Raw genomic sequence first — 24,933 nt, 5'->3', positions numbered from 1 at the left:
TAGATTTCGACAATCCAATGCGAAAGATGTTGCTTAGATAGCAGCTTCCCATTGGAGTTCCCACTTCTCGAGTAGGAAAACATGATCAAAAGCTGGTCAGACGAGTGCATAGCCTGCATCTGCTCAAAGTGCCTGCGTACAACTCGCACAGGGCACAAATCAAGTCTCCTGTCTTTTCAAAGATCTTACAGGGCGCACTTCCGACATTACATATAGACAAGAAGTGTATACGATGCAACAGTAGCCAGTAGCCACATTACAAAGGTGCCAGTTCACTCACCACACACCAGCTATAGGTGGAGAGGAGAGAGAGCACTTGAAAACAAAACCCACTAGATAAAGCACACGCGCCAAATGCATCTTTCCACAAACATGGTCAAAGGAGTATACTTTGAAAGGCTCGCACTCAGGACTGTGGGTGAGACGGAGCGGAACGTGGAAAATGAAGTATATCCGGGCCTTTAAGGAACCGGAAGGCAAGCATGTGCGCGCTTCGGTGCAGCACCATTAATGCGCTCACAACAAGCCGAAAAGGCCATCCAATAAAATTCCAGAGTGGAATGGGAGCAACTTTCCTTTAAAAAAAAAAGAAAGAAAAAAAAGATCAGTAGCCCCTCAATCAGGCAGTGATACAGTGATAAAGACCTTTGTCCGCACCAAGCGCTATGTATTGTAGCTACAGTCTGATTCTCCCTCTCTAAGGTTAGGCCCCTAGAGACCAAAGTTGCAGAGGTGCAGAATCTGGGAAACACACCATGGAGCCATTAACAACAACATCATGATGCTTGCGTACCATCTTCACTGGCCAGCAAGAAGCCACCAAAATCAGAGACAGAGCCTTCTGCGTACAGCGAGTACAGAGTCCTGAGCGATACATGTGACAGGGCATCCACCCCCAGCTGGGTGCTTCTGTCCATAATCAAGAAAAGAGCGGGCACTGTGTGTTTTCTGCAGACACAAAAAGATCCACATCGGCCCTGCCGAAACCGATCCAAGATCTGCGCCACTTTTCAAGGCACACGCTTACAGAGTTCCTCGTCAGTGTTGTGATGCATTTGTCGTCATTTACTACACGTCGTAAACCCTGCCCAGGGGGATTCCTTCGGTCAACAGATTCAGGTTTCACAGGAGATCAGGGCCTGAACACACAATGGCACTACCGACGCATACTTAAATGTTGTATGGCTTACAGAACGCTACCGAACACCGAGTGCCCAGCGCAAGAACCCACGCACAAAGGTGACCCAGCCATACTACTGTTATCGAGGCAATGAGCCCCAGCAGTCTTAATATTGTAAGAATAAAACGTGTGCGCCTCCCCAGTCGAAACTGAGCCAGACAGCTGTGAAAATCCTCTGCCCCCTGTTCAGCTCTGAATCCATCTCCAGACCGAGATATAACATCCGCTGACTCTGGGCCAGCAACCCCCTTTGGAGATTTATCAGGAATCCCAGAGCTCGTAAATGTAAAACAAGTACATGTGTTTGTAACTGCTTGTTCCCTGCTGTCTGCACCCAGGAGCAGTTCGCCCGAAAAGGTGAACAATCTTATGCTCTGACGGCACAGCAGAGCCAACACCGCGCTTCTACACATCTTGCAGATATGAGTGAAAGAAACCGCAGCCGCTAGCCCCACTGGAATCGTGCGAAGAAGCCACGGTGTTGGTGCACGTGTGCGCCACCGCTCAAGGCAAGGCAAGGCAAGGCAAGGCAAGTTTATTTATATAGCACATTTCATACACAATGGTAATTCAAAGTGCTTTACATAGAAGAAATTAAAATAATCAAAAGAAATCAGAATAATTAAAACAGTTTAGAATAAAAGATAAAATACAGAAATCAGAATAATTAAAACATAAAATAAAATACAGTGCAAACAGTCGGACGAACAGTGGCACAGTGCTCATTCAGTAAATGCACAGCTAAACAGATGTGTTTTGAGTCTGGATTTGAATGTGACTACTGTAGGAGCACATCTGATCTCTTCTGGAAGCTGGTTCCAGCTGCGGCTGGCATAGTAGCTAAAAGCAGACTCGCCATGCTTAGAGTGAACCCTTGGTATTTCTAGCCGATGTGATCCTAATGATCTGAGTGATCTGTTGGGTTTATATTCAGTGAGCATATCTGCAATGTATTGAGGTCCTAGGCCATTGAATGATTTATATACCAGTAATAATACTTTAAAATCAATCCTAAATGTAACTGGCAGCCAGTGTAAAGACCTGAGGACTGGTGTGATGTGTTCATATTTTCTGGTTCTGCTCAGAATCCTAGCAGCAGCGTTCTGTATGAGCTGCAACTGTCTTATGGTCTTTTTGGGAAGGCCAGTGAGAAGTCCATTACAATAATCCACCCTACTGGTGATGAAAGCATGCACAAGTTTTTCTAAGTCTTGACTGGAAACAAAGCATCTAATTCTTGCAATATTTTTCAGGTGATAATATGCTGATTTAGTTATTGCTTTGACATGACTACTGAAACTAAGGTCTGACTCTAGAGACACACCCAGATTCCTGACTTGATTTTTAGTTGTTTGACCCCTAGACTGAAGGTATGCGTTCACCTTGAGAACTTCATCTTTGTTTCCAAACGCAATGACTTCAGTTTTGTCTTTGTTTAACTGAAGAAAGTTTTGGCACATCCAATTGTTTACTTCATCAATGCATTGGCAAAGGGAGTCAATGGGGCTGTAATCGTTAGGCGATAGGGCTAAGTAGAGCTGTGTGTCGTCTGCATAGCTATGGTAAGCGATTTGGTTCTTTCTCATTATTTGGCTCATTGGGAGCATGTACAGGTTGAATAGGAGTGGCGCAAGAATTGAGCCTTGAGGGACTCCGCATGTCATGGATGTCCACTCAGACTTATGGTCTCCTATACTCACATAATAACCTCTGCCTCCTAAGTATGACCTGAACCATTTTAGGACTATCCCAGAAAGCCCGACCCAGTTTTCCAGCCTGTCAAGAAGTATTTTGTGATCGACAGTGTCAAATGCAGCACTGAGGTCGAGTAGTACCAGCACTGATAATTTGCCTGTATCAGTATTTAAGCGAATATCATTTATTATCTTTATGAGCGCGGTCTCTGTACTGTGGTGCGGTCGGAAACCAGATTGAAAATGGTCAAAGTATCCATTCGAGCTTAAGAATTTGTTCAGCTGATTGAAGACAACTTTTTCAATGATCTTGCCTATGAAAGGAAGATTTGAGATCGGTCTATAGTTGTTTAATATGGTCTTATCCAGATTGCTCTTTTTCAGGAGGGGCTTGACAACAGCAGTTTTCAGGGAGGTCGGAAAACTCCCAGAGAGAAGTGAGGCATTTACCACTTCTAGGAGATCTGCTTCTAAGCTGTGTAACACATTTTTGAAAAAAGATGTGGGAAGTGCATCAAGGGCGCAGGTTGATGTTTTTAGTTGCTGTACGGTTTCTTCCAAAATTTTGCCATCAATTTCTTCGAAATCAGACATAGTTGCTACTTTCTCGTGCTGTTGTTTGATCTGCCTGACCCCAGCGCAACTCAAGGATGAGCTGATCACCTTTCTGATATTATTGATTTTCTCAGAGAAGAAAGAAGCAAACTCACTGCACTTTCTCACTGAGAGCATTTCACTGGGAATCTGGCTTGGGGGGTTTGTCAGTCTCTCTACAGTAGCAAAAAGAGTGCGCGTGTTGTTTATATTGCTGTTTATAATATTCGAGAAAAAAGTCTGTCTAGCTTTGCTTAGTTCCTTATTGAAAGCATGGATGTTATCTTTGTAGATGTTATAATGGACTACAAGTTTTGTCTTCCGCCACATGCGCTCTGCTTTTCTGCATTGTCTTTTCATATTTTGCACTGCTGTTGAGTTTCTCCAAGGTGCTTTTTGTCTGCCACTCTTCTTCCTGACTTTCACAGGAGCAATATCATCAGACATCGAGACATCGACATCGAGCAGACATCGACCCCCGCATCTTTTGCAAACATCGCTGTATATTGCATATCACTGCATTTTCCTCCTCTGTCGGGACACAGCCTGACCGTGAGGTTAGAGGTTCTAATGCATTTTGATTGTTTTGACAAATCAACAACTTTAGGCCTTGCATGCTGAAAACACATTTATTTTATTGACAACATACTTAAAGCAGCACTGTGCAGGATTTCCGTTTTTGTCAAACAGCGACCCCTAGAGTCGCTGTAGAGTACTTGTATTTAACGTTACTGTCGTAAACACCACTCACGCAGAGCGTCTCTGCACTCACGGCCTGTGCACTTTATAATAATAAAGGAGCCTACCGCGTTAGGCTTACCTGAGCCTAAATGAGATGACATCAATAAAGTTACATCATGTACGTCGCATTATTTTGTATCAATGTCCGTTATGATGTTGTTAGACATGATTATTGCAATTTATCATAATAGTTTGCAAATTGCGCTCATTTGCACTATTTACAACGTGTAGGCTTATTTATGTCCTGGTAATTATGTGAGATATTGACAACTGTTCTCATGATAATCGCAGGAATCAACTTTAACAGTGAAAGTCTGATCGAGTGGGACTCTGGTGTGGTTCCTCGCGCTGTCAGATTCTCGTTTCCTTTTTCTAGACTCTTCCGACCGCACTTTCTTCGTTTTTTTCGCCATTCTGAAAACGCAGGTCCAATGTTTACTCGGCGGTCCACCGGCCCAAAGTTGCAAGTGCTCAGTTAAGCTAAAAAAAACTGCATAGCGCTGCTTTAAACTTACTTTCACCCATTATCTTGCAGGGTCACTTCTACCAAATCTGAATAGATCGGCAGGCGAGTTCTCACCACTGTTTTTACAGGAGTCAAATAGAACCCGCGAGTATTCCTCACCTGAATCATCAACCCTGACAGTCAAAGTTCGGCTCAGACTCAGAGCAGCCAGAGGAACCTTGTCGTGAACACTACACCCACACTCCTCGGCCTCCACACATACATCAGGGTTGAAGAGATCCAGTCTTAGGGGGACAGTTCCAAACACACTGGATAGTGCTTGTGAGCACTGGCATGGCTTTGCTTTTTTGTGGTGAATTAAGGTTGTGATGGTCAATTATTATGCATATAGCAAATCTCCTATTATAAATATGGTCAATTTCAAAGTGTTTATATCCAAAAGGAACGATCTTAGGAGATTTATTTTTAGGGATGCACGATATATCGGCCACCATATCGGTATCGGCCGATATATGTTTATAATGTTATCGTTATCGGCCTGATTTTGGCAGATTTATTAAAGTGGATTATTAAATAATGGATTATTTCATCTAAGACACTTCAGATCGCCATGATGGTTTTGAATTGCTTGAAATATTATTGGAATCACATTTTAAAAAATTAAAAGACTTATACGCGATCACCACGTTGTATTTTTTCTGTACTTGCGCAGCGTCATGCAATCTGTCCTTTAATTTGCAACTCGAGTCAGACATCTAGTAAAGCAAACTGGTTACTTGGAAAAGGCATTTAATACAGACAAAACAACAAATACATTTGATGTCATACCTGCAATTAGGGAGGGAAATAAGGAGCTTACCCATGACAAAGAAACTAAAAGGGTATTTAATCAGTTTTATTCCAAATTATATAGGCTACATCAGAATCTAGTTAGAATGAGTTGAAATGATTTTTGTTTAGTATTATATTACCCATTTTATTCCCTAGTGAAAGAACTTTATTGGATGCACCAATAACACAAGAAGACAGAGCTGCTATTGTGTATTTAAAATCATCTGGCTCTTATGGGTTTTTTTTTTTTTGGAGGTATCAGTTCGCGTTGGACAAGGAAACAATGTCTTTGTAGAGTTTTACAAATTACCAAGAATTCCTCAGAAGGAATCTCATTTTTTTTTATCAAAGGTGTAAGGATTTAGAACAGGAAGTGTGAGAATCTGAGACTGATTTGGCAAAGTGACCTGTAATAGTGACACATGTAATAGAGTTCGGTCACACAATCTGAGGTATATGAAGGGAGCAAGAGGTGAACTGATCCAGTATAAGGTTTTACATCAGTATTACTATACACCAGTAAAAGCTTAATAAAATGATTTTTTTTTTTTTACAATAAGAAATGATGGAAGTGTAAACAAGAATCTGACACATATATCCATGCTTTGGGAATCAACAAAAGTTTGTTCCTTTTTGGAAATGGGGTTGAAATATCTTTGTGAGAGAGCTCCTACATTCACCAAGGGTGTGTGTCTTTTAGGAAATAAAAGATTCTTCAGGGTAATAACAGGACTTCTTCCTGGTTTACTGTAGGTTACTGTAAGCCTCAGCAGCACGACATACACTTAGATTCTGGAAATATATACAATATCCTACAATTAGAATGTGGTTTGAATCAAGGATTGAGAGTGCCTCATATTAGGAAAAATGTTAGCTGAACTGAATGTATAAATCACACAAATTTCACTCAAAAATATACAGTAAAATATAATTGATTAATGTGATGGTTAAGCTGAATTTTCAGCATCATTACTCCAGTCTTCAGTGTCACATGATTCTTCAGAAATCATTCTAATATGATGATTTGATGCTCAAGAAACATTTCTTATTATTATCAATGTTGAAAACAGTTGTGCTGGTTAATATTTCTGTGAAAACATTGATCATTTTTTTCAGGATGCTTTGATGGATAGCATTTAATTGAAACATTTTTTTGTAACAATGTAAAAGTCTTCACTGTCACTTTTGATCAATGTATTGCATCCTTGTTAAATAAAAGTATACTTTTTTTTAAAATAACTGCATCAAACTTTCGAATGGTTTTGAACTTTTTACATTAGTGCACATTGTATGAAGGTGCAAAATATTCCTTAATAAATATAAACGGTCATGGCTAGAATGTCAAGAACTAAGCAAAAAAGAGGCAAAGAAACGGAAATGAGCTCTCGATAAATTCATTTATTTAATTTTTTTTGCACAATGAATGACATGAACAAGATCAACTGTATTTTAAGTGCTCAATACTGCTCACCGGAGATGGCTGCACAAAATGAGCTTTACAGTAAGAAAAAGAAATAAAAAAATAAAACTACAAGATCATGAACGGCAAACATGACCAAACACATGCAAGCTTATATGTATGTACATATGTACAGGGTAGTACTTGTATTTATAAACATGTCTGTATACACAGTTCCACAAAACATGAATGTGTATACATACATTCTATGTACAATGCATATGTTTGTGTATATCAGTATTTATTCTTCTCTATATACGTCCATTATTTGCTGTTTTTAATATCCATACAATGTACAAAATGCTTTATGAATTTAAAATCCATTACAAAAAAACATATCAAACAATGTATAAGATCATCTTCTTGCCTTTTTCTAAATGTATATGCATACATCGAAATAGAGCATGCAGAGAGAGAAATCATATGATCAAAATGGTCCTAACACCATATGTATGAATTCAAATTTAGAGAGCGATAAGAGCTTCTGTTGTGTCCTCGTTAGGAATATTACTTTCGATTAACACTTCATTTGTATAATAACTTCACTAATAGCAATACAAACTAAAAATACAATAGTACATTTGAGTGGATGACATTCTCTCGGTGACCTCGGAAACATTTACTCGACACAAAGTCGCTATTGACGTTTAGGAGCAGGAACATAAAAAAATACACTTAACTTCACAAGGCACCAATTATCAGCTGGTGGAGAAAATATATCTGGCATTTTAAAACCGAAGCCGAGCATATTTGAGCTGCCAGGCCTTGTTACCAAGGCCACGTTTGATTAACCTATTATTTATAATCATCTATAATGTTTCAGAAAACTGCTACGGTGTACATTTTGTTTTAAAAGATAGCTTTCGGTGCTTAAAGCACTAATAAATGGTCAACATTTTTGGCAATGTTTGCAGGTGTTTAGCGGAACCAGTGCAAATGGACACATCCTACAAAAGGTCCAGTACAACTGGCTGAGGCAAATAGCTGCCGGCATATATTATTTCTTTGAGCTTTTAATGCACTGCAAGTTATCACAAGGACAGAATGGTTCATAACACCACATGGCATGTTAAGCCACTACATGTGTCCTCCTTTGGACAACTGTGAGTGCAACATATTGACATGATTCTTAGGCATGATTCACGCAGCTATACAGCAACCTACAGAAGGTAAGCTATTTACACGGGACAATTTGTTGAATTTAATTTTTGATTAAGGCTGCACTTCTTAGAGGCTGATTTCCCTCCTCGAGACAATGACTAGAATTGCAAAAGAAATGATAGTCAGTTTTAGCACTATTCTTTTGAACGGTTCAGATTTAAAATTTTTCAGTAAGACCACTTCATTAAACAGAAAGCTTACAAAAGATTAAATGCTAAAAGTTATGTCAGTGGATTCACAGCAATAACCTGATGCATAGTAAATAAGCATGTATTCATTAAAAAAAAACCTGCGTGGGTTTGGTTGTAGAGATATTTTGAGTGTCTTTAGGTGTACTAGATGTGCTGCCTGGTCACTGAACTGTATATATGTATATAAATGTATGTATATAGACAGAATGAAGCCTATTATACTGTAGCAAGACCTGTGAAAATGATCATATCGAAATGAACACATTACAACCAGGGCAGCAAACTCTATTATGTACATTCTAGACTGATATCTTGCCATTAATTGTTCCCAGTACCTGAACATGTTATGGATTTATAGACAAACATAAGGCACATGTATGTAAAAACTAAAAATCAATAACAAATGGAAAGCTATTCAAATTAGGACCACAGTCAAATCTATTCTGTTGCTTGCGTATATCAGTGTAACTTGTTTCTAAAACCGCGTAGGACATACATTTTATTAATTTGTGTCCTATGTTCAAGACGATCACCTATATAGTATTCAGTGTACATTCCGTTTTGTGTTTTTCCAATCCAAATGACAGACTAATCGAAAAATAAGCACACCACCACACCATTCAGAGGAATATACACAAGCAGCTAAACTGAAACCAATCTATCCTATGATGCACAACTACACCGGAACTTTGGTCATGGAGATATCTAATACTGACAGGTATATAGACATACTATTGTTTAGTTAACAAGAGCAGGCACATTCTCAAAAAGTCTCTGGAGAAGGCCATTCGAATAAGAACTTGTTTTCCAGTCAGATCATGAAAATATCACTCAGGTGCCCACTATTGTTTAAAGCGATAAAACCAACACTGACACTAAAACTTCAGCCCACTCAAACTTGTTCTAAAAAACAGAAAGAAAAGAAATAAGTGCTTTGTTGGTTTTAAATGCAACCGTAGTATTTTTCCATCAAGCCTGTTGTGAACTACTGGGATGCGTTTTGATGTCCTGTGTCGTCAACAAGCCTTCGATCTGCAGTGATTCCACTTCGTTAAGATTACACGACTAAATATGTTTCTTCATTTGAACAAGCTTTCTACTTCTATTTGGTTAAAAACGGAATAAACACATTTCAAACTTTATATGGTTTTTGATTTGATATGCTGACAGTATAGGTAGATCTAAAATACTTTGAATTTGAAATGTTAGTAGAATATGATGCTATGTACAGTGAAACGATAGCCATCAAAACATCACTGAAAAGAGTTTCATCCGAAAGTATTGCCATTAGTTCATGCCTGAAACACACCTGAGCGCAGGCAAGCATATGTAAGCGTGTGTTAGCGGTGAGTTACCAGTGAAATCAACCTCTGCCAGAAGATCTGTGCTTTGTGCTTGAGCGAAATAAAAAACAAGAAGGAAAAAGTGCACAGTACTGTCATTTAAGTTCATTTACATGTGCTGGTAGTTTATGGCTAAAGCCATATTTTCAACATCCTCATGGTTATGGGCTCGGGGAGAGTAAAAGTTCAGTTTGTCTCCTTGAGACCAATAATAAAGTATGTAATAGAATTGTACATACTGAAAGCGGAGCTCTTTAGACCACAACCATGATCCAAATTCTCAGCGAATGCCCATTAAAATGTGTCAGTAGAATTCAGATCAAAACAAACTGAAGAAACGATACAAAGACCCAAGCACAAGGCTAACTCACAGTGCACTGTCATAACCTCGCTAATGAGAGGTGAGAGTAGCTGCTTCTTTACTGTACCCTCTTCCTCTGCGGTTTGAACGCTCCATTTGGAGCTCCGGCTGAACTTTGTGCCAGTGCTTGCCTCCCTGCATGGATTGCAGGTTGGTTTGGGATCTGGCCATGTGTACCACTGACTCGATGGCGTCTGTGATGGAGTCATGATTGGAGAACTCAAGCTGAGCAGGCACCAGACCGGTGTGAAGGTTCCTCTTCCCAGGAAGGTCCACACACTTTTCAAGAACTGGCATTTGACCCAGCAATCCCTCCTCGAGAGAAAGCGGCTGCTTCCTTGGCCTCCCTCTGCGTCTCTTCACCATGTTGTTCCCTGTCTTGGCCTGCCTCTGAAGTCTCTTGACTTTTAGAATCTTGTTGACGTGATCCAGGTTTTTCTTGGTGGTGAGGATCTTGGAGAAGGCACACATTTTTCGCATGTCGCACTGGATATCTTCCACTTCGTTGCCCTTGTACCTCTTCTTGTATGAACTGTGGTCTGGAGATGAAAGGACAAGAAACAAAACAAATCAATGAAAATGACAAGCAACAGCTAATTCACAACCAGTTTCAAAAATATCAGAATTAAATGACGTTTGTTAACGGTTCTCGCTTCTGGAACGAGTGCTAAAATACTATGACCGAGTTTCCTGCACTACCTTACTCAGTTGCACAGCAACACCGCTACTGAATCAACTAAAAAATATACCTCACAACCAGTTTGATTTTAATTAGAGTAGTACCGATTGGTTTTTCATTTGACAATGTGTAGTTAAAGATACACCATGTTTTGCCAGTATTTTTTAATATATGATATCACATTTTTTTGTGTAGTATTTGATTTAATATATAGTTAAGGCCAATTATGGGTTTGCATTTACACCACCTGTCTGAAAAAGACATTAAAAAGATAATTGAAAGACCTTTTGCAAGAATGGTTTTAAAATAATTTATTATTGAAATTCTCTCATCATTTGGCAAGAGAATTGCATTTATTTAATCTAAATATTTAGTCCATAAAAGTACTAAAAGAATCATTAATGGAACTATCAAGGAACTGGAATCAATAAGAGGAATCAGAACTGGAATCATTACATTCTTTACGGTTCCCATCCCTAGCTATGAGACACTGATTGTGAAAAATGTGCTAGGCCAGTCTGGTAAACATTTGGCCAGTCGTTTGTTATAATATAATTGAATTGCACATCATCTCGCTAGCTGAAACAGTGATATTTATAAAGTAAACTTAAGACCCCTGAGTGAGTCATGACGTATGCAGCCAGACTGAGAGAGATAAACTTTCTTCTGTGCTTAATGATGTGACAATCCAATGTGTCAACATTCTAATTTGTATTAGCTGGTGTATACATATTCCTGCATATACAGATCTGATAGCAATTGATACAGCCAAGCTTGTTGAGTCATGCAGTTTATCATTATCAGCTGTCAGTCTAGCAGAGTGAAGCGTTAATAAGCGAACACGTGAAAAATGCCCCATGAGAGGAGAGGACTGTGAAGCAACAGCTCACTTAACACTTGACATGTGGATAACAGCATCCATGCACATAATAAGGAAACATCAGGAACCTCCCACTTATCAGTCAATCAGTGAATATAGCCAGTTTTCACATTCACAATGAATAGATGGGTCTGTAAATGTGAGTAATAAACCACGAGGCCTCAGATACATTTGTGATTAATTTACTGCCTCTACACTTCACGTTGGAGCTTTGGAAGGAAGCCCAGACCAGAGGAAATGCTGGGTTCTGGCAGCCTTGTTTGAAATGAGTTCAGACAGCCTAAAGCTGCCTAAAATGTGTGTTCCACATCTAAGATCTCTCCTGCACTCTTTTCATATCTCTGGAGAGGTCTCTTTTTCTCTTTTCTTGTTGATTGCCACTCCATCTGGTAGGTTTCCATGAAAACAAACAAGAGCTATACTTGTGGAAGATGTTTGAGATCAGGGCACTCTTTGCCTATGCATTTCCAGGTTTCTCTTAAGACTTACTTAAGAGTGCACCTGTGCAAACCCAAAAACAGGATACACTCCTTCTTAATTCTTAATCCAGCTTGGAATCTTCTCATTATAGGATTAAAATGAAATGTTAAATCAAATGGCAACCACAATTTCTAAACAATCAACAGGGCTATTTTGGATGAGAGTTAGAACAAAACTGAAAAAAAAATTTGCATGGGTCACTAACCAGCTGTGCATTGGCTCCTTCAGCCCATTTGGTTTCAATAAAGTAAAATGTGTGCCTGACTAAACATGAGCCCTTCCTTCTCTGGCCTCAGTTTATCACTGGGAAACTTGCAGAGGCTTCCCAAGTGCCAACAAATCATTGGACAGAGACATTCATTTTCAAAGGGAGTGTCACAACTCATTTATTCCCTGAAATCTCTACCTGCATCCTGTGCACAATGTTTTCATTAGTGGCAGCAATTTATGGACTCGCCGCTGTCCCCACAGCTCCGCTCTACCGCTCCGCGGTAGTGGAGGCCTACTTCCTGTTACCATGGCAACCGAATTCCACAGTTCAAAGGTAAATGATTTTTTTTTTTAAATACAGTGGTGTAAGATCACATTTTTGCCCCTGCAAATTCTCTAGTCGATTGTCAAGGCAAGCTACTCATTTAATACACAAAATCCTTGTTAAGCACATGTGGGTGTAGACCTGCTTGAAAACTCATCATGCACTGGCATTGGTAAGGGTTTTAATAGGGGTGTTCTTGCTTGCAGTGTAAAGAAAGATGAAACTATACCAGTACGATCAAATGGAAATCCTTGGTGTAATTCCTGTGCTAGCAAATTAGTGGCATTAGGTTTTATGTTAAAGAGGGTTTAGAGAGCTGAACGATCTGTACATTGAGAGCTCCATCAGAATTTCAATCCATACCATATGTGCTCACTGATGTATGATGAATTACTTTCAAGAGCTTGTGAAAGGGTGATATTTCTAATGGATATATTTATTTAGCCCTTTTTGATAGATAGATAGATAGATCGATAGATAGATAGATAGATAGATAGATAGATAGATAGATAGATAGATGGATAGATAGATAGCAGATAGATAGCTTGAATTGGGACATATGACATGGAAAAACATCTTCTCCAAACAAGACACTCCCATCACAATGATTAATAGCCTTATTATCAAAAATGTGCTGCCGTCATGACATGATTCCATATCAAATATAACTAATTAATTTGCAAATGAAAAGTGACCTTAAATGCAAATTTGAGCATATTAAAGCCTCATTTTGCTGCTTTTATTGCATGATAGCCATAATGCCACTGGCAAAAAATGTGACTGCCATAAAAAGGCAATTCTGTCAAAACATGCTTATCTAAATTTGCGCTTTGAAATCAACACAGATGTACACTTAGGTGGGATGTATGTCATATTTCTCTGTTTAAGTACAACAAACTAGCTCTTTGAAGCATTGAGTAAATTCATGGAGGTGGGTGGTAGCAGGCAGAATGTGAGTCATCCTCATAGTTCCCCTAGGGGAGTGAAAATGTAATCTAACTGTGCCTTGGGCTAGCAATTCCCCTTCAGTGGACTGGATTCATTAAACCTCTGGCTTCTCTCCAGCTCTTTTAACAAGAGGCAAGGTTTTTTATTGCATGTCTGTAGAATATAAATCAAAACGTGTGAATAATATATCTCTAAGAAAAAAACATTGGCAGGCAGGGGCGAAAAGGGAGGAAAGAGAAATTTGTGAATTATAGTTGTCTCCATCCATGCATTACACTTTGCTTGCCAGATGTACTGAGAACAGAATACAAAGTGTTCAGAAAACACATTTGTTTCTCTAATTTTTTTACTTAATAGCAGAACATGATTTCAGTTGTATCCAACTAATCACTGCTTGGTAAAGCAAAATAATGTTCATTTATAAAAATAAATAAGTGAATCAATATTTTGTATGGATCTTGCATTTGTCTGAATGCATTTCATAGAGACAGATATATTTTTACCTGCTACAGCTGTGTTGGACTGGTACATCTGCTCGGCCCTCTCTTCTCTACCTCCTTGGAAAGACGCCATGCTTCCTCCTCTGTATGCAGCAAAGTTCTCCAAGCTATGCCTCCTGATGTGAACGCTAGAATCATCATCCTCTAAGTGCTGCCCCTTGAAGGAGTCCAGCGTCTGGTCCTGGCTGGCTCGCAGGCGCTCATGTGGTTGTCTAGTGAAGATGTTAAGGAAGTTGTTTAGTGTCTCTCCTCGAGTGCGTTTACAATGCTGAGAGTCAGATAAGGATAATGATGAGAGCGTGTCTACTTCAAAGTAGTTCCTGGAAGCTTTTGGCGAAGCATCTGTGCTTTGCTTGCCTCTTTGCTTGTCCTTCAGTTTGGACAGAGAGTTATTCTCGAGTCTCTCATTCAAGAGGCTGAGAAAGGCAGGACTCTGGGTTCCACTGAAGAGCCCGCCGAGATCCTCCCTCTGTGGGATGTACTGATCCTCTTTATGTTTGTGCTTGTGCTTGCGTTTGTGGAGACAGACACTTCCCAAACAGCTGCCCGAAGGGTGATGGGAGTCACTCATTCTAGATGAAGGCATCTCATGTGGCATATTCTTTGCTCGATGTCTGCTAGGAGCAGTGAGACTGGAGGACGCACCAGGGTGAAACTTTGGTGGAGGGACTGGTGGCCTCATGAGAGGAGAGGCTGAAGGTCCAAGTGCATGAGATAAGTAAAAGGGAGAAGGGTACTGACCATAATAGCCCATGTTTATCATACTTGTGGCAAGAGGCATGGATGTGTAAGGCATCGCGTAGGGTGCATAGTAATTGCCACCAGGCACTGGGCAGCCAAACCCTTGAATAAAAGGCATTTTTGATATTGGCTCGTTTGACTTGGCTGGCCGACCACGCCTCCTCTTTGACTTATCAGAGCTCCTGCGAAGATAGTGCACAGGGTCGTAGGGATAGTATGGCATAGGATAATAGTGGTCAAAATTGAGACGGAAGATGCTGGGATAGGAATTCTCATGGTAGAATTTGTAGCTGCGGTGAGAGATTCGGAAGACCTGGAATTTGCAAACCAGCTCCTCGAGGTCAGCCATAAACTGCAGGTCGTCCTGGCACTGGAGGGCCTTGCGTTTCCTCCTATGCTTCTGCTTCTTCAGGCCCTCTTGAGCAAAGACATTTTCCAGAGCGACCGCAGTGACACGCTTCTGGTAGTGCCCCCTCACTGCTTTGCTCTTTGCCTCTATAACAGCTGCCTCAGTGGCATCAAAACTGCAAAGATCAAATGAGTATCTCCGACGGGATGCCGGGCCTTTCTCGGTTTGGTCAGATGTACTGTTGTTGTCGGTGCCAATTCCACTATCACTAGGGATTGTCTCTTCACTGTGGGACTCGCTAACTGGAGACAGGGTGACTTCTTTGATGGAAGCCACTTCAGACAGGTGGGATGGTGAGTTGGCCATTAGTCTTGGGGGAGACAGCTTCCAGTTACTACTGAGCAAGCCCTTATGTGTTTTCGTGGGCAATGCACTGATAGGCTGTAGATTTGGCATTGTCTTCAGGTCATGCTGGCTGGTATCTGTGGTGGCAGGGTGAGCTGTCCCACCTGCTGCAGAGTGAGAATAGAGGGACTGCATGACCCTGGGAGAAGGCATTCCGGTTGTGGATGATGTATTAGAAGGCACTAGAGGGTTCTCGAAGGGACTTGAAATAGGCAACGAGTGCTTATCACTGGCTTTGTGCTCATTTTGAAGATCAATTCTGGGCTTCCTTCCCCGTTTTTTGCCTATGTAAATAGTCCCACGCTTGCTGACATTGATTTGCTTGCCAAAACGGGCCTCGATTGTCGATGCCACGGTCGTCATGGAATTTGAAACCGGAACATTGGATTTCAAGGCAAGATTGCCAGGATTAGAAGTGGACAAAAGTTCATTCAAAATGCTCTGCATCTTGACCAGTTTCATTTTCTTAGTTGCCCTCTTTTTAAGGACACCTTCTTGACCTGATTTCTTGAGTTTTAACTGTTGTGCAGGAGGGGATTTGTTGAAGGCCAACTGCACTAATTTTGACATATTATGCTTCCTCCTCCTTTTTGAAGTGCTGGATGAATTTTGAGTGATAGGGCTAACTGGGCTTGTTGCGTTTCCTTCGTGAATTGTCTCCACAGTAAGTAACGGCTGTTTCTTGGGCCGTCCACGTTTCTTTTTCACTGGAGTAATGACTGTCAAACTGTTTGTGTTTGTGTAGAGTGGGCTGGATGGGGTAATAGGGAAGGCAGAGGGTGGATCTTCAATGGACAGAGATTGATTCACGTCTTTATGAGGAGAGGAGTTCTGGGACTTTAAATAAGACCACCTGTCCTTGACCTTTGATAGCCTACCCTCTGTTTGCTTGTCGGCATCAATCATTGATCTTGGTCTACCAGCTGGTGTTTTCCTCTGTCTATTCTGAAACATCTCGACATCATCAGTCATTGTCCCAGCACTGTCTTGCTCGCTCTCTCGTAAATTCACACAGAATTGTTTTGGTGCAATGAAATCTATTTTCTTTGTCATTTTAGGTTTTGGGCTCCCTTGGTCTGTTTTATCAGTTTTCTCAAATTGCTGTGTGGTTTGTGAATCAGATAAGTTATCTTCAACTACTTTTCTATTTCTTCGCTTTTTACTCATAGATTCATCTGAGTGAAGGGTGCCACAGCTTGGTGTTGTCTTACTCTCATCTGTCCTACTGCTTGACTTCTCAGACTCCTCAATCTCAAAATCATTTTTATCAGTTTTGTATGGTTGTCTTTCCTTAGTACTTCCTTGGTTTTCAGTATCTCTGTCCATCTTTGTGACCCACTGAAGGTCTAAATTATGCGTGGTTGGGGCCTTCATTGGGTCTTTCCTACCATATTTACGTTTGATGTTCCCAAAAACCTGCTCAGTGACTACTTGCAAGCCTCTGTCTTTGCTAAAAGAGAACAGATTTGAGTCAGCCGGGGTATTCAATGTATCAACTGGAGATGATGCTAGTGTGTCAGTGCTTGGGGAAGACATAGCCGATGCAAAGAGACCTCCAGATGAACTGCCTGTGCCCTTTCTAACTTGCGCTTTCGAGAATGATGTGTTGGGATCTGACAAAGGGTTCTTGTTGGTGCATGCTGATTCTCTTTTTGATTCTGGTTCTGTCCTGTGTTGCTCTTGGTACACTACATCTCCAACAGTATCCAACGGCTTTGTCCAGTCAAGGTGGTGAATGTCGTTGCTTTTAGACTCATGCTTTGGTTTTGTGCTCTCCATCATCACGTTGTTAGTTTTATTCACAAGTTTATAAGGCCTCTCATAGGTCTGAAATTGAAAAACAAAAGGAAGAATTTAGAAAATAGACCAACGTTATGTCAAAATAATATTATTAAATATTTGAAGAGTAAACCTACACATGCTTTTCATTCTCTTACACAAGGTAGATTGACAGAGAAACATTCACACCTCATATAAAAAAAAGACTAACTAGGAACCTACATGTTGTTACTGATAACAACTACTGTTTTGCTGCCAAGTTCTCAGCTTGTGGGCCACACCTACTGAAAGCATATAATACTGTGTACAATTGTGCAAGCCTTTGAGACTTGTGGTTTGGTCTGTTAGAAATAACGTATTGCAAGATCAGCACTTGATAATAGGATATGTTCTGTAAAGCCATCCTGTTTTCAAAGCCAACAGCTACAGGCGGTAATGAAGTTTAACCACAGTTTTGTTTTGCAGCAGGTCAACTTCCATTTCAGAGCTCTGCAGCTGAGGCTAAGACAGTCTATGCTGCGGTTTCAGATTAGTTTACATCTGGGGTCCCAGTGTTTTCAAGAGGCTCACAACAGGAAAGACACCAAAAAGAAAAAATGCTAAATGTAACTTTAGAAAATACAAATTGTATCTACTTAAGTTACTGCATGAAATAAATGAAGAAAAAAATAACAACAAAAGAACCAAAAATCTTTAATTGTTTAAAGCTTAAAGCTTACAGAGCTTTAAAGAAAGTGGAAGGAATAAGTTATGTTACTTTGGTACTGACAGGTCTGATTACATCAGTAAAAGATGATTTAGTCTCCTGGAGTCTGGTTTGTTTGGGTCACAGAATTTCTGACATAAACCAAAGATATGCGTGGAAAGACAAATGTGGTAAAAGAGTTTAGAAGAGTATAAGTAAGTGCTCTTGAAAGATGACATCCTGGAGTTATGAAAGGCCTGTCTAAAAACAACAGTGAAAGTGAGCTGAACTGAGCTGAACTATGAAGAAACCAAAGAAAAAGCACATTGTAAAAGCTCACAACTGCATCTCTTATTTGAAGCAAAATCTCTGTACCACGGTGCAAGGTTTTGTGGGTCGTTTTCAAAGCCGTTTCTAAAGGTGTTCTGATGTACCACTAATTGGTTAGGTTAGTTAGTGCCAACACATTGAGTCTGGTGATGGGAGCTACAACCTGGCTTGCACCATTTCCCAATCCAGTTTCTCTCTCTTTCCCCCCTCATTTTCCCATTTCTCCACTCTTTTATGAATAGTTGTCCCAAAAATGACCAAAATAAAAACCAAATCTTTAAAGTACAGATAGATAAGGAGGAAGGAGAACAGCAGTTTGGTTTATTTCCCTGAAAACCAATCTGAGAACCACAGGAGATACCTTTGACAGGTTAAATGACCACAGACAATTATGGAGTTCACTGGCAAACATTATAATGGTGACCTGCCAAACCTTTCACACTATTTGGAAGAGCTTTATGTTCCTCCTCTAATCAGCCAATAGTAATGCATCACTTAACTCCTAACCAGCTCCTGAAAGAGCCCAGGCAGGCAAGACTTTTATCTGTCGTGCACAGCCCTCACCTAAAATATCCTAGCAAAATCCTTTTGACTTGTATGTGTGCGTGTGCATTTCAGGAGTCATCCCTCAGTCTAATCCTCTCCAATATCATTCAATCAGTAGTTTTTAATTAAAGGGAAGCAGACATTAATGAGGGATCACTCCTCTGCCAGCCTTGTCCTTTTTATTTCCCCCATCTGTGAGAAACTGCATCACCTTTCAGATTCCTAATCCGTAATCCTATGAGGAATTTGCGGTCTCCCCCGGCCCACAGGATACAGTCTCCGCTGCTGAATGCCAAGTCTCCTGGCCACCCTTTAATTTGCCTAAATGGCATTGTAAAAAAAAAAAAAATTATCTGAGGGATATGGTGTAACCTCGCCATTAAGATGCAAATGCTATTCTAAATACTCACTGGGAACCTCAATATCCGTCATCTTTATCGTTTGCTTGTCATATTCCATTTCTTTCACCAGAATAAAACAATTCCAGTTTGTAATCTGACATGAATATGACACGTAAATATAGTTCCCTTTCAAATTACAAGTGTCAAACCTACAATTCAAGTGAATTAAAATCAGAAAAAGAAAATAATGACACTGGCGATGGTGTTCAACAGTCGTACGTTACAAATATGCCATAGCTCAGTGTAAATACACCACACCATATTGTGTCAATGTGTTGACAAGCGAGTCCCTCACCAGATAATAAAAATCTCTGCAGTCATAAATGACTTATGAACCCTCTAATGAGCACTTCCTATCTGTTGTAAACAGAGCAGCAGTTCTGGCAGGGCCACTGGGCAGTCTGGCGCAGTAGGCACCAAATCCTGGCGGACACCATTGCACTCAAAGCCCAGAACTGCAGGAGACGAGTCAGTCTCAGACCAGATAAACAGACAGGGAGAAGGCAGCAGAGATTACAGAGTATCTTGCATAATAATAAGCTAGGTTTGGCATCCTCATGGAGCCCTCGATACCCCCTTTTTCCCTCTTCCATTTCTTGCTTGCTCTTGTTGTTCTCTTCATTTTTTCCCCCTCCATCACCACCATGGTAATTGGCCAGCCAAAACCTCATTGGCCTCTTATGTGTTTGGTAACCATGGGATACTGTGAGTCAGAGCCACTGAAAATAGACAGAAATGCAGCGAGCCAAACATGCAACTTTGCCCGACTGATACCCGGCCAAACTTGCTCTACCGTCCACTAAATCCTGCCTGTCCTGATGCAAGAGCTCACTGTTTGCCTTTCAGACTGACAGATGAGCAGTCCACAAGTCTGATGCTGGATCAACACAGCTTGGCGTGACTCTGGAAGTTTGGACACATCCAAACTTTGACAAACGATGCAATAACACTAAAACATCTTGTAGAAGCAGAGCTGCTACACAAATTGCAACCGGCACACTACAAATGCAATATTGTGAATGGGTATTTTCTTTCATTCAAGTCATCCCTGCAATCCCACAAGCTTTTATAGTTCGATTAACATGACAGCAGGTCAGCTTTGTTTTCTGACCAAATGGCAGTTTGCTAGCCACGGGGCTAATTGGTCAAATTACAGCCTTTGTAACACAGTCTCAGTAACACTTTCTGAATTGGTTAGTGAAAGCCAGCGCTGAGTTGTTAGACATCCCTCATGCCATGGTGGCCATGGGTAATGTGACACCCGATTGATGACAACACAAACCTGGATAGAGTGTCAATCACCTGATCTGGAAAATCTAGCTCTAGTTACAGGACTTAAATCCATCCTTGGACAGTCAAAATGCCCACTAGTTTGACTCAGTGGATTACAAAGTATAAAGGTCTAATATAGAGTAAATGCTGTGTGGAAACTTCTGATGATGCTACATTTTGGGTACATGCATGTCACAAATCTAAAAGCTTTAATGATGTGATCAAGAGTGTTTTGTATGCCTCATAAAAGTTTTGTAATTGTAATAGCAATTTTAATCAAGTCTTATGATATATCAATAGATCAAATATCATTTTGACATAATCCACTTTATACAAGCAGCCTGTATAGGTTTACAGTGGTTTTTCCCTCATTGTCTCCATATGGGCACATGTATTGAAGTATAATTTGCTGTTTCTTAGGCTTAAATATGTTAAAGATCAATAAGTAACGTGAAATTTTAGTGCTTAGGCTAAGCGTAAAAATTAATATCAATGCAAAATTAACTTTAATATGCAACTCATTCTCATAATGATACATTTCTGAATTAAATAGGATATTGCAGTGATGTCCAACCCTGCTCCTGAAGGGCCACTGTCCTGCAGAGTTTAGCTCTAACCCTTATTAAACACACATGAAACCAGCAAATCAAGGTCTTCAGACTTACTAGAAACAAAGACACTTGAAGGCAAGCCTGCAACCTTAGCTGGAAAAAGTGTAATGCTAGCTAACACTGCGGTAAGCAGGAAAGGAGACAAGATGCCTTTTTTTTTAATGAATGGATATCAATGGAGGAGAGGCTTCACTACGCTGAATAAACCGCTTTTGTGAGGAAATTGCTTATTTAATTAATCGTCGGCCTGTCCGCTAATCTTCAACATATTTGCTCTTCAGCATTGATTTTGAATTTATCTATTTTTAAAGTTTAAAATGAAAAAAATGCAGTTTTATAAGAGAAGTCACAGACAATTGTGCAACAGGTATGATTCAGTTTATTGCACTTCTCATTCGTTTCTATAGTATCTGCAAACAGTGATTGTCTGTCCCACAACTCTGAATGAAATTCAATAATATCAAGGTGTGATTGGTTATCAAGGCACACGTGATCCAAGTTAGCGGTGAGGCTTTTTCCAATGGTAAGGAAACGGATCAACGGATCCTCATATCTCCCAATAATAAGTCCATCTCTGCTAGAAAGTTCCAAGCAAGTGTGTTGGACCCCTGGGTTATTAAATGAGAGAAAAAAAGGTGATTTCCATCGTTACATACTAGAGTTGGCTAAAAAAAAATGGCCAAACAGCTATTTGGCTATTGGCATAATCCATATGTTGACCAAACTATCAGTGACATCATGAAAAATTGATAAGTGATTATATTTTGGAAAAAAAATCAGAAGACACAAATTTTTCATAAATCATTCACAAAACGACCAGGAACTTGCATTAAGAAAATAAATAGGGTAAATTATGATTTCATGTTGACTTTAAGGTAATACGGTATAGTACTGTCAAATCGATAATACAGGCATTTCACTGTACATAACATTTAAAAAAGAAGAAAACTTAAGGATGTACTTCTTTTTAAAAAAAATCTTAATATTGCGACCCCCAACGAATGTCTAGTTAGGGAATGGTTTACGTTTAACCTTTGGTTTACGCCACCATCACTCTTTGCTAATACATCAGAATTAGCATGAAAATGAGCTGTTTGACAAAAGAAACAATTAGCAGCCATTTCAATTTCGCACTCTCTCAATCTAATACTTTTAATGATGAATTAGATTGATTGGTGGAGAGGGTCAAACACAAACGAGCCCTTCTCTCTCTCACTGGCTACACTGCTGTACTCTCTCATCTCTTAATTTGGCTTTTAATACTATTAGCCTCCGTAATCATGGCAATTGGCTTTAAAGTTCCAGTCACGCTGTGTGTTTGTTGATGTGGGGAATAATTAATTATGAGCAGTCCCACCAGGCCCTCTGAACTCATCCGCCCAGACTGATTAACAGACCGTAGGCAGCAACGGCAGATCGCTCAATCTGCCGCTAACATATAAGAGATAAAACTGCCAGCATCTTCGGAGATATGATAAAAGAAGGTATCCCGACCACCCCCCCTCCTCGAGCGTGTCTATTGGTTGCCAGAATATCAACGATTGGTATTTTTTTGACTGTCACAATATGAGCAAGTTCCTCCATCTTCAGAGAAGACCCATCTGGATGATGAAGAATGAGAGGAAAAGATGGGCTCATTCTGAGACCCATTATAAAACGTCAACGGAAACATTAAGCTGTGGCTTTAACAATGCATCTGGCACAAACTAAATAGAGTGCCCAGTTTGTAGCAGAGATGCTGCATGAATACGTGAATGGATAATGAAACATTTGTGACGGTTCATAGGCTGAATAGAGGATAATAGGATGTAGCAGCATTCTGATGCCATCCTGCCATGTGCCAGACGCAAACAACTGAAGAAGCTCAGATTCAAGGAACATCTGTGTCGTTTAATGGTTGCTTTCAAAGCCAATCCGCTATGAACTTCAGCTCAAGTGATAAGAAATCCATTGAGTGCTGCTTTACTGGTTTATGGGCATTGTGTGGAGAGGAGCAGAGTCACAATGACAGATAGACTGACAATAAACAGACATTTACCAATGGGTTTATCAAGTAGCGGAGTGTGCCGGCTCTTAAAGTCTAGTTGCTTTATTGCTAGACACCTTCCATCACCTGCAAGAAATGTGCAGATTCACTATTCCTGCATGAATGCTACAAAGAAACTGCTAAATGAAATCTAAATATTTATAGAGAGAAAGGGGGTTTTAGTCCCTTCTTAAAAAAATGAGGCAACATGGCGAGCAGGACATCAGTAAAATGAAGTATCCTCCACCTGCACTAACGAGAACAGTCAGCAGGGGTCATTAGCAGGAATCATATAGCTCCGTGACTAATGTCTTTCCACAGCTGAGTTCAGTCTGCAACTCAACTCTTTAGGGTTTATGACTAACCTCCATATGTGGTATAAATTATGTTTGTCTATGTTATGTTTGGTACTGACTGGTTGTTTGCATTATGCCAGGCAGTTGCCAGGGTGATTTGGGTAGTTTAATGGAAAATCACATTATCGCTTACAAAAGTACACTACCATTCCAAAGGTTGGGATCGGTAAGATTTTGACATTTTTCTGAAAGACCACCAATGTAGCATTTATTTGATCAAAAATAATATATCATGAAATATAATTACAATTTAAAATAACTGGTTTCTATTTTGATATATTTTAAAATCAGAGCTGAATTTTCAGCAGTCATTACTCAAGTCTTTGACATGATCCTTCAGATATCATTCACATGTTGAAAGCAGTTGTGCTGCTAAACATTTTTGTGGAAACTGTGATACATTGTTTGATCAAAACAGAAAAGAATTTGAAAAATAAATTTGAAAAATCTTTTTACTGTCACTTTTGATCAATTTAATGCATCCTTGCCGAATAAAAGTATTAATTTATTATAATAACAATAATTTTAAAATATGTTACATCTTAGTGGTGCTAATCTTTTGAAATAGCACACACCTCAACCAAGTACACGATTTGAGGCATCATTTCCATTCGTAGCACAAACAGTGCAAGACTATTTACGCTCTGAAGTTTAATACTTCGGGTGAAGGGTTTTAAAACCTCCTAAACCAAAGTATGAGCTGCAGTAACTGCACTGTGACCTTACATTTTCGTTGTATTTCAGCCTCATGTAGTTGACACAATTTGTGGCATATAGCCAGGGGTTATTATGTCGTCACCCAGTGCTTTCAGCAGATCAATCAGTCTCAGACTGTTTACAAAAGATCACTTCACTAAATCCCCTTATCCAGATGAATAATTCCATTTGGCATTTCTAGTGTTTGTGGAATGCACCACAGGAATGTGAGAGTGGTGCGGTGGTAGAGGTCTGGGGGGAGACTGAGGGGCAAAGGCCTGATGAAAACCATACTTTGCTCACTTCCATTATCAACAATGAAAAGCCAAGACTTTTACTGTAAGTGGCCGTTTTATGCTGATTTGAGCTGAACGTTTTCTGCTGGTTGGAGTTAGCTTTTAATCTGGGAAGGTGAAAGGTTCTTGATCAGTATATAGATGGACGTCCTCTGCTTACCTGCCATATCAGATACAGCCAGACTAAACACCATTAATGAGACAGACAGTAAATCACCAACTTCAGCCATGCAGAAAGTCATGTATCGCAATGCAAAAAAACTTCTAGGACTTTACACACCTAATTATCGTTTTTTAATCAATACTTTAGATTTTTTTAAATCAAATGATAAATAAATGAATTTATCATTAAATATCATTAAATAAATTATATTTTCTGTTTGTGTGTGTATCATTA

At 39.9% G+C, this 24,933-nt stretch overlaps 1 protein-coding gene across 1 annotated transcript in view; it reads right to left on the bottom strand.

The window, feature by feature from the left end:
- Positions 1-6,884: 6,884 nt before the first annotated feature.
- Positions 6,885-24,933, bottom strand: part of setbp1 (SET binding protein 1) — a 72,452-nt gene continuing 54,403 nt past the window's right edge. The window contains exons 3-4 of the mRNA XM_077231694.1: positions 14,047-17,365; positions 6,885-10,560 (exon numbers count right to left, since the gene is read on the bottom strand). Coding sequence (XP_077087809.1) covers positions 10,052-10,560; positions 14,047-17,365 — 3,828 coding nt within the window. The 3' untranslated portion in view covers positions 6,885-10,051. The remainder of the gene's footprint in view (positions 10,561-14,046; positions 17,366-24,933) is intronic.

Source organism: Siphateles boraxobius, unplaced genomic scaffold (genome assembly GCF_051911475.1).
Source record: "Siphateles boraxobius isolate OS27281-9 unplaced genomic scaffold, OSU_SipBor_1 16, whole genome shotgun sequence".
In the NCBI taxonomy this organism is placed as follows: Eukaryota; Metazoa; Chordata; class Actinopteri; order Cypriniformes; family Leuciscidae; genus Siphateles; species Siphateles boraxobius.
This window is presented reverse-complemented; position numbering and strand designations above follow the sequence as displayed.